Source organism: Peromyscus maniculatus, chromosome 8, assembly GCF_049852395.1.
Source record: "Peromyscus maniculatus bairdii isolate BWxNUB_F1_BW_parent chromosome 8, HU_Pman_BW_mat_3.1, whole genome shotgun sequence".
Classification (NCBI taxonomy): Eukaryota; Metazoa; Chordata; class Mammalia; order Rodentia; family Cricetidae; genus Peromyscus; species Peromyscus maniculatus.
In genome coordinates this window covers 68880148-68895371 of record NC_134859.1, presented here as the reverse complement: position 1 = coordinate 68895371, position 15224 = coordinate 68880148, and the positions used below count along the sequence as shown (strand labels likewise).

Here is a 15224-nt window from a genome sequence, read left to right as displayed (position 1 = left end):
CTCTGAGGCTGGCAGGTGGTTTGGCGCGAGTCGCCAGGCCGCCGCGTTTGCCCTCTTGGTCAGCAGATGGCGCTGCAGGCCTGGGACACAAAAGCCGCTCCAGTCACGGAACCCGGAAGCGTCCTCCGGGAGGGGGCGGGCCCAGGGTCCTGGAGTCCTGCGAGTCGGGAAGGGCTGGTGTCCCTCACCCCGACCTGCATCCTCTTCCCGCCCCCTCCTCCCGCGCTGGCGCATCAGGACCCTTTCCAGAAGTGGAACCGAGGGACGCCCATTGTGGGGGAGTTGGCGGGTACCCACGTGACAGACAGACCCCGGGGCGTCCCAGGTTTGCAGGGAACATGGGCATGCTCAGGGCAGGGCTGTGCCCCGGCCTCACCGAGGAGATCGTTCAGCTTCTGAAAGGCCGAAGGATCAAGACAGGTGACCTTTTGGGCTCGTAGCACACAACTGGGCACGACCACAGGGATTGGCGCCACAGTCTTGGCACAAGTGCGGGGCGCTTCTCTCTAACAGGACGGCCACACTCTGACCTCGTGGGGAGGCCGGGTTCGAGACAGGGCTCTACTGTGTGCTGGGCTCCTTGCCGGGTCCTGCATCAGGGCCTGCGTACTTGAAATCGGGAGTAGACTAAGACCTTAACGCCGTTTCCCAACAGAGGAAAAGGCAAGCGTGGCATGGCTAAGTCATCCCTGTTGCTAATCAGTTGCACTTGGTCTCTTTCCAGTGGCGGACCTGGCAGCTGCTAACCTGGAGGAGGTAGCCCAGAAGTGTGGCTTGTCCTACAAGGTGAGCTCACCATGTGCAAGCTCCATCTCAAGGTATCTTCTAGAGCGGGTCCTCAAGCTGCAGGATCAGAGTTCCCCGAAGTTGATAAGGGGGCTCTAGATCTGGATTGCTCTGCGGGGGGCGGCTGGTCGCTGGGCAGTCTGGGCGCTCTGGAGCCTGAGTGTCTGCCCTATTGGCAGGCCCTGGTTGCCCTGAGGAGGGTGTTGCTGGCGCAGTTCTCGGCTTTCCCATTAAATGGCGCGGACCTCTATGAGGAACTGAAGACTTCCACTGCTATCCTGTCCACCGGCATTGGAAGGTTTGTACGCTTACCTGAGCAAGAAGGTGAAAGCCGAGCTTCCCGTGCTGAGACTACCAAGGGCAGGGTTGGTGAGGACATCTGGAGCTGTCAAGGAACCTAGAGGCATCTGAGCTCTTGAGTTCTTTTTCCTTAGAGTAAAAAGAAAGGGCTTCTTAGCCTCAGCACTATTGACACTTGGGGACAAGTAATCATTTGCTGGGGTAGGGATAGCTGTCTGTATTGCGAGACATTTAGCAGCATTCTTGGGCTCTACCCACCAGACGCCAGGATCACACCCCCCACCCCCAGTTATAACAATCAAAAATGTCTCCAGATATGACTCAGTATCTCCTAGGGGCCAACATTTCCCAGTGAAGAGCCACTGCCCTGTAACACAAGATGTCAATAATATCCCATTTTTCAGTGGAGTCCCCGATACTTCAGGATTCAGGGCAGGATTGAGATTTCCTGGGAGTCTGAACCTAAGGTCTGACCCTGGAGCAGTGGTTCTCAACTTTCCTAATGCTGTGACCTTCTAATACAGTTCTTCATGTTATGATGAACGCCCCCTCCCCACCATAAAATTATTTTTGTTGCTACTTCATACCTATAATTTTGCTGTTATAAGTTGTAAATATCTGATATGCACCACCCGTGTGTAAGGATTGTTCAATTTCCCAAAGGGGTGATGACCCACAGGTTGAGAACCACTGCCATAGACTATAGATGTTAGAGATTGTTGACCTCCTTTGTGGTTAGGGGCCGGCAGAGGTGAGCCCAGGGACATATAATCCTGAGCCTGGTGCCTTTGCCATAGGAGGCAGCAGCTGGGACCGTGCATACTCACTGAAAACAGCAGTTACAGTTACATTATGCCCTGTGGTTCGGGATGGGAATGAATTGGAAGACAACTGGCATTTTCTGGCCAAGCGAGCCTGACCTCTCTCCTGGCCTGTTTGTGTGGAGTTTGATGAATAACACTGCCATCACAAAGGTCTTTGGATTGGTCTGGGGCTTGCTGTTTCCATAACACATTCTCTTGGCAAGGTCTGCACAGTCTGGTGCTTGTTCTTGTTGGTTGGGGGTCTGTGTGTGTAAATCCATCAAACATTGGCTGAGTGCCTACTGGGTGCCAGACACGTGCAGATGCTGTCTATACGCGTGAGGCAAGACTCCCACTCTTAAGTATGGTGGTTAGTCTATACAGGAGACTAGTGAGTACAGCAAGGAGGCACATTGGCTTTGGAGCCCGAGGAACTTATAAAAACAGCTTCCACAGAATGAGCAGTAAGAAGGTACACCGGCAGGATTGCAGCAGCGGTCATCATGGGGTGGGTGGGGTTGAGGACTCAGGGTGGTAGAGGTAGCCTTGGCATTGGCAGACCACAACCGCCAAGCTTGCCCTGAATGCTCACCCTGACTCTGGCACTGTGCTCAGCATTTCACGGCATGTATTCCATTTGTCCTTTATAACCCCTAATGAGAGTTCACTGCCCTTGAAATCATCGGTGTGTATGTGAAGAAATGGGGTTCAGGTTCCGGCTCAGGGTCCTGCAGCTACTAGATGGTAGATTGGGCGCTGGAGGTCATGTCTAAGAACTTCATTCTGGCTGGACTGTTCTGATGTATACCTGGAGGGGAGAGGCCACTGGGAAAGCGTTTGTAGGCCGTGGCGCAGAGATGTGCAGGATGGACGGGGCTGGCCAGACGAGGTCAAGCAGGGATCTGGTGGTGCTGGTATGGGCGGTGTGAATCTGATCCAGGATTTGTGACGGTGGAAGACCTGTTGAAAGAGAGCTGTGACAAGAGACTTTCATGTCAGACAGGGTGTAGGCAGGAAGAGTAAAAAGCGATTGGCTAGGTTTTTAGACTTCCCTACAGGGAGCTGGGCCTACCTAGTGGATGTAACTTTGAAACTTTGGAGGTAAGTCAAAGTTAGTGAAATGCGTGATTGACCGTTGTTATCATATTAGGACCGTTGATATCTTATTAAACCGTTAAATAGGGTCCTTTGTTGTGAGTCTCGGGGTGCTGAGGCGCAGTGTGAATCTTTGCAGGGCAGTAGAGCCTGTGGCGCACTAGGGGGAAATGCTCTCGATGGGGGAGACTGGGTATGCCTTGCAAGCCAGAGCTTTTGTCTGTTCATCTCTGTTGGAATGAGGTCTTCAGGAAACGTAAGGCAAGGTGTCTGAATGACTGGAAGGAAGCGGATGGGAAGGTCAGTGGGAAAGGTGGGGAGAAAGCCCTGCATGCCCTGCATTTTAGGCAGCCCTGTTTGGAGTCCCTCCACATATATTGATATGCTCAGAGGTAACAGGGGGATTAATGGTAGGGTGCTCCACTTCCAAAGCAGTGGGAGGAGTCAGGGGTAGAAACACAGGGTGGGGGGACCGGGACTGGAGAGAGGGACAGATGGCCCAGTGGTTAAGAGCACTGACTGTTCTTCTAGAGAACCTGGGTTCCATTCCCAGCACCCACATGGCGGCTCACAGGCTCACAACTGTCTATAACTCCAGTTTCAGGGGGATCTGACACCTTCGGACCAATGCACATAAAATAAAGTTAAATAAGTTTGTTGTTTTTGTTTGTTTGTTTGTTTGCTTGAGACAGGGTTTTTCTGTGTAGCTTTGCGCTTTTCCTGGAGCTCTCTTTGGAGACCAGGCTGACCTCAAACTCACAGAGATCCACCTGCCTCTGCCTCCCGAGCGCTGGGATTAAGGGTGTGTGCTACCACCACCCGGCCTAGTTAAATAAATTTTAGAAAAAGAAAAGAAAGAAAGAAACACAGGTGGGAGGTTGTCTGGGAGGCAGATTTGGAAGTACTTCATGCAGGTGGAGTCTCATAACCCAGTATGTGGTAGCTTTTTTTTTTAAAGATTTTATTTTAGCTGGGCATGATGGTGCACACTTTTAATCCCAGCACTTAGGAGGCCAAGGCAGGCAGATCTCTGTGAGCTTGAGGCCAGCCTGGTCTACAGAGTGAGTTCCAGGATAGCCAGAGCTGCACAGAGAAACCCTGTCTTGAAAAAACAATAAATAAATGAATGAATGAATAATGTGCACAACCACAGCTGTCTTTTTTTCCTTTTTTGAAAGTTATTTTAAGCCAGACGGTGGTGGCACACACTTTTAATCCCAGCACTCGGGAGGCAGAGCCAGGAGGATCTCTGTGAGTTCGAGGCCAGCCTGGTCTACAGAGCAAGATCCAGGACAGGCTCTAAAACTACACAGAGAAACCCTGTCTCGAAAAAAATTAAAAAAAAAAAAAAAAAAGAAGAAGAAGAAGAAGAAGATTTACTTTAAAAAAATAAATTTTTTTTAAAAAAGTTATTTTAGCTTAATAATTATGTATATGTATCCATGTGTGAATGTGTTCCTGTATGCAGGGACCTATGGAGACCAGAGGTGTCAGATGTCCTGCTTGGTTGTGACCCAACTGCTCAGCCACCTCTCCAGCCCCTCACACCCAGGTTTTTTTAGTAGGTTCTTTGGTGCAAACTAAGGTCCCCATGCTTGCAAGGCAAGCACTTCTATTGCCCGATCCATCATGCCAACACCGACCTGGGTGGAGTTCTTGAACTCTGTTCAGAAGCAGGATCTCACAGTGTCTGTGTTGCTGATGTTGTTGATCTGGGGCCCACCCTGGAGAACACACTGAGAGGAGCTAATGTAATGGACCTGGGCTTCCGGTGGTGTCTCGGGGAGAACGGGATTCAGAAGCAGAGGCTGGGGACCTATTAAGTAGCTGCTTATTAAACAGACCCAGAGCTTGCCCAGTGATTCCAAGAAGCCACTGGGCTTGAGTAAGAACCAGATTTCCACTGGCAGGAACCTGTGGTCCCTGGAGTTAAAGTAGGTGGGGTGGTGACTGGTTGCTGCTTGTCATGTGATCATAGGTCATGGTTGGTCATCAGGAACCCCTTCAGAGGCTTGCAGCCTGTGACTATTATTGCCTAGTTAAGAAGGGTGGTGCGCTGGGCAGTGGTGGTGCACGCCTTTAATCCCAGCACTCGGGAGGCAGAGGCAGGCAAATCTTTGTGAGTTCGAGTCCATCCTGGTCTACAAAGTGAGATCCAGGACAGGCTCCAAAGCTACACAAAGAAACCCTGTCTCAAAAAAAAAAAAAAAAAAAAAAAGAAGAAGGGTGGTGCATGACAGTCAGGCATTGGTCCAGGCTGCAACACAGAAACTTCAGCTCTCATCTTGGGCCTAGCGTGGAGGGTAGTAACCTGGTTCAGGGGCAGAGCTGAGGTTAGGAAGTGGCCATGTTTGGAGATTCATCTCAAGGCTTCCACAGCCAGAGTTCTGACAGTCTCGCCACTGTTCTTTTAATTTTTGCAGTAACATTTACTGTGTGCCTTCAGGGTTTTCGGCTCTGTGTGCTAATATTGGAGACACATCAGGGATAAAGACCCAGTCTTTGCCCCCGGGGTGCTCCTACCAGATGAGGGAGGCAGGCAAAAAAACAAGCAAATAAAAAATAATTACAAATTCCCAGAACTAATAATCGAGTTTAGCAAGGTCTGGGGATACAAGATCAACACATAAAAATCAATTGCATTTCTCTGAACTCACAATGAACATGTGAAAACTGAAATTAAAAACACAATGCCATTTGCTGTTGCATCTAAGGAAATGAAATACATAGTTCTAAGTCTGACAAAGCCCGTGTATAATTTGTATGCTGAAAATTAAAAATGCTGATGAAGAAGGTCAAAGGTGACCCAAATAAATGGAGAGACTTTCCGTGGTTGTGGATTACAAGATTCTACATTAGTGAACGCCAACTTTCCCCGACCTCCTTCCCACCCCCATACTAGAGATTGAACTCTGAGGGCTTTGCATGTGATAAGCAAGTACTCTACCATTAAGCTATCTCCTCAAATATATGTCCAAAGATATATATGTATGTGTGTGTATGTATGTACATATATACATATTATAATATATAATATACATAATAATATAGATATTAGTCAGGGTCTCATGTTGCCATTGACCTCACAGAGGCCTGCCTTTGTCTCCCTGATATTGGGATTAAGGCATCTGTCACCATGCCCAGCTTACTTCCCGAATTTATCTGCAAGTTTAATACAATTTCTTCTCTCCTCTCTTTGCCCATCCCCTGGTTCTCTTTTCTACCATCAGCCTGGACAAACTACTTGATGCTGGCCTCTATACGGGGGAGGTGACTGAAATTGTAGGAGGCCCAGGTAGCGGAAAAACCCAGGTACCCATGGGGCCAACAGCAGGGAGAGTCGGGGGAGATGGGTGCACTGTCCTGGATTCCTTGGGGAGTTCTTGCAGGTGTCCCTGTGGGTTGCAAGGTCAGAACAGACCAGATGGGTGCTGAGAATGGGTTTGGCTTTCGCCAGTGTGTGTTGTTGGAATCTGGGCAGGATGTGGCGGGGAAACTGTCTGGTGGCACTCCCTCTTCTCCAAGGGCTTCGGTTTACTCAGCGCCCCATCTTGTCTCTGAAGGTATGTCTCTGTGTGGCTGCAAATGTGGCACACAGCCTGCAGCAGAATGTACTCTATGTTGATTCCAATGGAGGGATGACAGCGTCCCGCCTCCTCCAGCTACTACAGGCTAGAACCCAAGATGAGGAGAAACAGGTAGGGGGCAAGATGGCTGGGTTCCTTTAAAATCCTGATGCTAGAGGGCTTCATGACTCTTGAACATTGTAAGAATGTACACCATCTGTGAGAATCATTTCTTGAAACTGGAGAGTCCTCTCTCTGCATTCCTAGAGCTGCTCATGTTAACGGCATCACCCCAGCTTGGGTGCCACCCACACTGATTCTCCAGGAACTTCCAAGTCCTCGAATACTGTAAATCAGAGCTGGCAAAGACCTGCAGCTATGTTTCCAGCCCATTTCTTGTCGGGGCAGGCATCACTAATCAATCATATCTGTCCTTCCTGCTGAATTCTGAACGTCGTACAGCTCAGCACCCAGGTAGCCACCACTGTGAGATCCAGCCCATTAGGCAAAATCCATTTGCCATTCTGGATGCCAGCACTGTGTCTAAGTGCCTCTTTGCCTTTTCAGCTTGGTGATTCCTCTTTATCGCTTTCCTGGATCCCCTCTCCAAGTCCCTGCTTCTCTTTCCCACCCCTCCCTCAGGCAGGTGCTCTCCAGAGGATACAGGTGGTGCATGCATTTGACATCTTCCAGATGCTGAATATGCTGCAGGACCTTCGGGGCACCATGGCCCAGCAGGTGAGCCTGCTGATCTACCTGTTTCTGCCTTCCCCAGCTGGCCAGGTGTTGTCTGTATTGCGGCAGGTGTCCTACCACAGCCTATTTGGAATGCGTGTGTCCAATGTAACATCTCCAGCTGTGTTTGCCAGCCCTCCCTCTCCCCCACCGGCCCATGCCCCAGGTGGAATTCCTTGGTGCTTAATTCATAATTCATGTGCTTCATTGTTTACAGGCTCACCAGCCCTGTACAACAGTGAGCTCCTTGAGTAGAGGATTATATTGTCTTCACCTCTGCATTACTCATTGAAATCAATTAGGAAAACTCGTGTGTGTGTGTGTGTGTGTGTGTGTGTGTGTGTGTGTGTGTGTGTGTGTGTGTGTGTGTATGTGTGTGTATGAAAGAGAGAGAGACAGAGAGACAGAGAGAGACAGTAAGAGGGGGTAGGGTCTCACTATGTAGCCTGGCTGGTTGGGAATTTACAGAGAAGCCCTGCCCTGTCTCCTGAGTGCTGAGATTGAAGGTATGCTTCACCACATCTGGCTGGGAGACTTGACTCTTGAGACAATCTTATTATCTTTTGTGAGACTGGAGGCTGGCACTGAGTCCTGTGTCCGATTCTCCTGTTCTTCAACTCAAAATTGGCTAGTGGCTGCTGTAGCCCCAAGCACACACGTGCTCCATATTCAAGCAAGTAAGGGATAGATGATTTTTTTTTATTATCTCTTACCTTTTATTAAGAAAAACATAGCTGGGCGGTGATGACACACACTTTTAATGCTAGTCCTTGGGAGGCAGAGGCAGGTGGATCTCTGAGTTTGAGGACAGCACAGTATGCAGAGTGAGTTCCAGGACAGCCAGGGCTACACAGAGAGACCTTCTCTCAAAAAACCAACAGCAACAACACACACCAAAAAAAAAAAAAAAGACAGAAAGAAAGAAAAAGGAAGAGGAGGAGGGAAGAAGAAGAGGAGGAGAAGGGAAAGCAGCAGCAGCAGCATCCTCTAGGGCCTCTAGTAGACTCCCTCTTTTTATATATAGTTAGCCAGGTTAGTTTGGTTTTTGTTTTGGTTGGTTTGGGTTTGGAGTTTTTCAAGACAGGGTTTCTCTGTGTAGCCCTGGCTGTTCTGGAACTATAGACCAGGCTAGCCTTGGACTCACAGAGATCCTCCTGCCTCTGCCTCCCAAGTGCTGGGATTAAAGGCATGTGCTGCTGCCGCCACCACCCGATCCAGGTTTCTTTAATTGTAATGATAAGGATCTGGTGAGGATGTTTCCTGGATAAAGGCACTTGCTGTCAATCCTTACAACCCAAGTTCAATTCTCAGGACCCACGTGGTGGAAGGAAAGAACTGACTTCTGCAAGTTGTCCAAGGCTGTATCCATGAGTATATGCACACACCCACACACGCTCACACACGAAAATAAATAAGTATAATTTTTTTTCTCTTTTTGTGACACTAGAGATCTAATCCAGGGCCTATACACGTTAGCCAGACACAGCCACTGAGGTATCCCTCCAGCCATAGTTAACCAAAAGCAAATCATCTACCTCTATACGTATCTTGAATTGGGCGCTGGGCCCATCCTCACTGATGTCAGGGGATTTCTACCCAGTACCTAAACATGTTCAGATTAATGTTTATAAGGAAGGGAGAAGGAGATTTTGATAACACTTGGCTTTTTTTTTTTTTTTTTAAGGTTTTAAAATTGTATTCTATGTGTCTGAATGTATGTACATGGTGTGCTTGCCTGGTGCCCTTGGAGGCACGAAGAGGACATTTAATTCCTCTGGAACTTGGTTACAGAAGGTTGTGGGCCATCTTGTGGGTGCTGGGAATCAAACCCAGGTCCTCGGCAAAAGCAGCAAAGGTCTTGCTGTGCCATTTAGCTGGACAGGGCTGAGGAGGGCCTCAGCTGGTTGGTTTTAACTTTTCCCATTTCCGCTGTCCTCTCTTAGACGCATTGGTAACAGGCTCAGAGTCAGAGGCTGGAAGACTGGCGCACAGTTCCAGGCTGGAAGTGAGATACACAAAAGGCAGAGTGGAGATGCCAAATAGCCAAGGCTTGGCAAATGGAAACAACACATGTAGTGGAATCGAGATCTGAGGAGTAAGGGAGAGAAGAAGGAAGCGTGGAAGACAGCTTAGGTCCATAGATGTTGGGACCAGGCTCACCTGTGGAAAGACACCTGATTATGGTCAGAGAAATGGCATCAGGCTCTTAGAGAAACAACTACCTTTATTATTTATTTATTTATTTATTTATTTATTTATTTATTTATTTATTTATTTATTTATTTATTTATTTATTTTAAGACAGGGTTTCTCTGTGTAGCCCTGGCCATCCTGGAACTCACTCTGTAGACCAGGTTGGCCTTGAACTCAGAGACCACTGCCTGGTTGAAACAGCTGCCTTTATTTGGAACCATGGTAGCTGTCGGGGAAGAGGGGGCTTGGGAGGTAAAAATCCAGGAGATGGAAACAAAAGAAGACAAAGGGGCAGAGACTCCTGTAACTCGGGGAGAATGCTTTCCCAGCATGCCCCAGGCCCTGGGTTCCTCGGTGGAGAGCAAATGCAGCTTGGGAATTTGAAGTGAAAGTGAGCAGCAGCAGTGAGGGGATTCAGAAGAGGAGAAGGGGCTAACAGTAGGCTGGGTGTAAGGAGATTGCCATTGGAATCTGCACAGGGATTCCTGGGTGGAGAGTTTGTGCTGTCCTATGACTTAAACCTGCTCTGTCTACTAAATCCTCAGTGGAGTCTGTTATGCGCTTGAGGTCAGGGAAGGTGCTTCAGTGAGGCCTGTCGGATTTGGGTAGGAAAGGTTGTTTGTGACTGACTTTTATTTTTATTTTTTTAAATGTATACAGTGTTCTGCCTACATGTATGCCTACAGGCCAGAAGAGGGCACCAGATCTCATTATGAATGGTTCTGAGCCACCATGTGGGTGCTGGGAATTGAACTCAGAACCTTTGGAAGAGTAGCCAGTGCTCTTAACTGCTGAGCCATCTCTCCAGCCCATGACTGGCTTCTTTTTTAAAAAAAGAAAAAGAAAACTTCTGAGGAGTAAACTTCATTTTTTAAATTGTGTGTGTATGTACAGACAGGCACAACTGAGCACATGCATGCCACCGTGTGTGTGTGTGTGTGTGTGTGTGTGTGTGTGTGTGTGTGTGTGTGTGTGTGTGTGTGTAGGTCAGAGAAGCTAACTCTGTGGAGTTGGTTCTCTGCTTCCACCTTTGCTTGCATTCCAGGGGTCAAACTCAGGCTGCCAGGCTTGTCCCACCATCGCCTTTATCTGCTGAGCCTTTATCTCACCGGCCTCCATCTCCTAGAGGAGCTTGCCCCGGGCGTCCCCTAGATCACTGGTTCATGGTACCTGCTTTCCCCATCCCTACAGGCAACGGCCTCTTCAGGCACTGTGAAGGTTGTGATTGTGGATTCCGTCACTGCAGTGGTCGGCCCACTCCTGGGAGGTCAACAAAGGGAAGGTCAGTAGGAAGGAGAGCCTAGAGAGACAGGGTGGGGACTTCACCTCCCAGCTCTGTCCTTCGGCCCTCTTGCTGCCTCTCCTGTTTGCTCCTCCCCCAGGCCTGGCCTTGATGATGCAGCTGGCCCGAGAGCTCAAGATCCTAGCCCGGGAGCTGGGTGTGGCAGTGATGGTGAGGAGGCTTTTCCTATGAACATAATTTCTAATTGTAGCTAGCACTATTTCTCTTAAATGTTAGCTTAGAGCTATAATAGCCCTTAAGGAGGAGGACAGAGCACAGAGCTCAGCTTCCACAGGTCAGAGAGGTATTTGGACCATGAATCGCTACAGGGATTAGGGACTATCTTGTTTTAGGGGGGGTTTTGTTTGGTTTGGTTTTTCAAGCCTCCAAGTACTGGGATTACAGGGATGGTCCCCCATGTCTTGCTTTAAAATGGCCATCTTAAAGAATCTATGTAAAGAACTAGGTATAGGGGCATATGCTTTTGCTTTTGGTACTCAGAGGCTGAGGCAGGAGGATCTCAAATTCAAGGTACTTTGGGATATATAGTGAGATCCTTTCTCAATAAAACAAAACAGAACAAATTGAAAAAGATGGTAATTGTTAGGTCTCACACCCAGGACAAATGGCTGAAATGCCTAACATCAAAGCAGACTCTGGCCACCAGGTTCTCCCAGCATCCCTCAGTCCTTACCTGTTACAGAGCCCTGGCTAGCATGCCATGCCCCCTCCCCTGAACTCTCCAGCCCAGGGGCTGGACTGTTCCTTCCCTCAGCACGTCTGGTGCCTATATACCTCAGCCATTTTGCTACACCAGTCTCTTGGCGCAGGCTGCCTCTCTTGGTCAGTGGCTCCACCTTGGCTCTCTCTCCCCCTCTCTCCTCACATGGCCCTGCTCAGTCTGCTGGTCATGTCTACCCTAGACCCTTCCAGATGCCTCTGGCTGTTTTCTCCCTTTTATCTACAATAAACCTTCTCAACCCACACCTAGGAGCAGTCATGTCCTCCCTTTTTATTTTTTTTCTTCATTCAATAATGAAAATAAAAAAAAGGTTCTATGTAAGAACATAGAAAACGGAGCTGGAGAGATGGCTCAGAGGTTAAGAGCACTGGTTGCTCTTCCAGAGGTCCTGAGTTCAATTCCTAGCAACTACGTGGTGAATCACAACCACCTAAAATGAGATCTGGTGCCTTCTTCCAGTGTGCAGGCATACATGCAGGCAGGCAGAACACTATATACATAATAAATAAATCTTAAAAAAATAAAAAAGCACACAGAAAAAAAAGCACACACATGGTCTGAGATGTTACTTTTTTGGGTTTGGTTTTTTTTTTTTTTTTTGGTTTTTCGAGACAGGGTTTCTCTGTGTAGCTTTGTGCCTTTCCTGGGACTCACTTGGTAGCCCAGGCTGGCCTCGAACTCACAGAGATCCACCTGGCTCTGCCTCCCGAGTGCTGGGATTAAAGGCGTTTGGTGGTGGTTTTGGTTTTTTGAGACAGGGTTTCTCTGTGTAGAACTAGTGAGACACCATGTCAAACACATAAAAGTAACAGGTAGCCCTGGCTCAGTAATACACCCCTCAAACTCCAGCACTCAGGAGGCAGAAGCAGGTGGATCTCTGTGAGTACGAGGCCAGCTGTCCTGGAACTTGCTCTGTAGACCAGGCTGGCTTCCAACTCACTGAGATCCGCCTGGCTCTGCCTCCCAAATGCTGGGATTAAAGGTGTGCACCACCACCACCACCACCACCACCACCACCACCACCACCACCACCACCACCACCACCACCACCACCACCTGGCAGCTTTTTTTAAACTCTTTTTATGAAAAGTATTCCTTCTATCAGGACAGGAAACAGCTCCGTGGTAAGAACAGAAGTTGGTCCTCTGCAAGAACAGCCTGTGTTCTTGGCTGCTCACCCACTCACTGCTCCAGCCCTGACAGCAAGCACTCTTATGCTTAACTCTGTACATAATATTTCCTGCCTTTTTGTTGTTGTTGTTGTTGTTTGTTTGTTTTGAGACAGGGTCTCTCTACATAGCCCTGGCTGTCTTGGAACTCCCTTTGTAGACCAAGCTGGCCTCGAACTCACAGAGATCCACCTGCTTCTGCCTCCTGAGTGCTGGAGTTTGAGGGGTGTATTACTGAGCCAGGTCTACCTGTTACTTTTATGTGTTTGATATGGTGTCTCACTAGGCTGCTCAGGCTGGCCTCAAACTCCTACACTGAAGTACTAGTCCTACTTCAGCCTTCTGAGGGGCTGTGATATCACCACATCCAACTATATGTATTTTAAATGTCTAGATAGGTCATTGCCCCCTTTTAAGGAAATATTACACTAATCTGTGCACCTGCAGGCAGTGTGAAAGAACTGGTTTCCCTGTTCTTTTGTTCAAGTGCAAGGTCCTGGACCTTCCTCTCCTGGCTTCTGGGCTTCTGAGTGTTTGTGGGGACTTGGGTGCCAGTCTCTGGCATGGACTATAGGAAAGGAGCCATAGTCGCTGTCATCAGGAGGCTGTGGCTTGGGTCTCTGTGGCTGACTTGCTTAAGACTAGTCCTAGAGTGGGACTCCTTATCTCAACCTCCTTTTTGCCCGACACACAGACACACTCCAGACAGCAACGGCTGAGTGCACTGGTCTTAGGATGCCTGTGGTAGGCCCAAGTCCAGCACCAGCTCCACTTTAAGGAAAGGATGAATAAAGGTGCCCCATTGCTTTGTGGAAAGCTGGGTGCAGATCTGGAGCCCTGAGATGTAGCTCTAGATTTAGCTGTAAGTTATAATACCTGGGAGAATCAGAGATCTCAGATTTCTTGTGTGTGTAAAATGAAGTGGTAGGAACAGGTGTCCTCTGTACTACCATCATGGATCTGTGTCCCTTTCTGCAGGTGACCAACCACTTGACCCGAGACCGAGATAGTAGGAGAGTCAAACCTGCTCTGGGACGCTCCTGGAGCTTTGTGCCCAGTACCCGGATTCTCCTGGATGTCATTGAAGGGGCTGGAACTTTAGGTAGCAGCCAACGCGTGGTGTGTCTGACCAAGTCTCCCCGCCAGGTGAGCCAACCCAGGGGACGCCAGGGATCTTGGGCTCTGGAGAGGGTGGTTCCCATGCCCACTGGTATCTCATTGAAGGATTCTTTGATGCCGAAACCCTGAAACAAAGGCTGATCGCTTAGCTTGCTTAATTCTACCACCCCCCTCTCTGGTGTCTCTCCTTCCAGCCAACAGGTCTGCAGGAGGTGATAGACATTGGGACATTGGGGACTGAGGAGCAGAGCCCGGAATTGCCTGCCAAGCAGACGTGATGTTGTGGATTGGGGAAGGGACAGCTCCCAGGCCCTTACAGCATTCTTTCTCAGTCAGCTGCTGTCCACTGCCACAGGGGACCGGGCAGTGCAGATGTCTCAGGCTTGTCGGAAGCCAAGGCTCAGCTTCCTCAGCCTCACTCTGTGGGATCTCATGGAGCCAGTGGCCAGAGGATGCTGCCACGGGGAGGCGTTGAGTGGGGAGGAGGACCTAGAAGTCCATCGTAGTCCATCTCGGCCTCAAGTTTTCTTCCTTTGCGTCTGCCATATGTTTCAGTGGAGGTCGAGGTCAACCTAGCTTGGGCACCAAACACAGTAGTGACTGGATGAATAGCTTCTTGGCCCTGTGTGTCACCATCCCTCACACAGTAATTGATCCAGGAAGCCTTCACTCCACCCATTCCCATTTATTTTGGCTGCTGTTTTCCCACCTGCAAGATGGGACTTCCTTTGTCTGAGTCACTCAGTAGAAACATCCTCAGAAATGTAAAGCTCTTTATGTATGCCCTGCTCTTAAAAATACATAATGCTGGGGGGGAGGGGGAAATGGCGGCGCACGCCTATAATCCCAGCACTAGGGAGGCAGAGCCAGGTGGATCTCGGTGAGTTCCAGGCCAGCCTGGTCTACAGAGCGAGATCCAGGACAGGCACCAAAACTACCCCGGGGAAACCCTGTCTCGAAAAACCAAATAAAATAAAATAAAACAAAAATATTTTTAAAAAGTAAAAAGGAAGTCCTCTGAACTCTAGAGTTTTTCCATTCCTGCAGTGGGATGCCCAGAGAATGAGAGTTCTTCCCTGCTTGCTGACTGGGTTTCACACACCTGCCTGCATCACCCTGATAGGTGAGAACTTGAGCTCACTGCTGTCCCAGGGATATAATTTACCAGGGAGGAAGGATGTGACCTGCTTCCAGTGAACCAGACACTTGTTTCATATGCATGGTGCCCTGTGGGGGCCCTTCCTCAGTCTAGAGTAACCAGAGGTGCTGAACCATGGCCTAACCCATAAACAGACAGAGGAGAATTTGCACAGTAAATAGAACCAGCTGGGAAAATTGATGCTGGCATAAATAATACATGGCCAATCTAGTCTTTTATACAGAAATTCATTGCCGGTGGCTCTAAGACGCAGGATAATTACACCTCTCGTCTTG

General features: G+C 49.0%; 1 protein-coding gene across 1 annotated transcript; it reads left to right on the top strand.

Annotated features, from left to right (window-relative positions):
* The first annotated feature begins 167 nt into the window (after positions 1-167).
* Rad51d (RAD51 paralog D) lies at positions 168-14202 on the top strand. Its single transcript, XM_006990075.4, has 10 exons — positions 168-420; positions 725-786; positions 966-1084; positions 6215-6296; positions 6548-6682; positions 7193-7288; positions 10670-10760; positions 10861-10931; positions 13650-13817; positions 13985-14202. Exons 1-10 carry the CDS (start codon positions 339-341, stop codon positions 14066-14068), a joined length of 990 nt encoding a protein of 329 aa, XP_006990137.2. The 5' UTR covers positions 168-338; the 3' UTR covers positions 14069-14202.
* Positions 14203-15224: the final 1022 nt, after the last annotated feature.

Excerpts from the sequence above, each read along its gene's own strand:
- Rad51d (XM_006990075.4), top strand. The coding sequence starts at position 339 with ATGGGCATGCTCAGGGCAGGGCTGTGCCCCGGCCTCACCGAGGAGATC. Across the intron at positions 1,085-6,214 it reads CTGTCCACCGGCATTGGAAG|CCTGGACAAACTACTTGATG; the intron begins GTTTGTACGCTT and ends TTCTACCATCAG. Across the intron at positions 7,289-10,669 it reads GGGGCACCATGGCCCAGCAG|GCAACGGCCTCTTCAGGCAC; the intron begins GTGAGCCTGCTG and ends CCATCCCTACAG.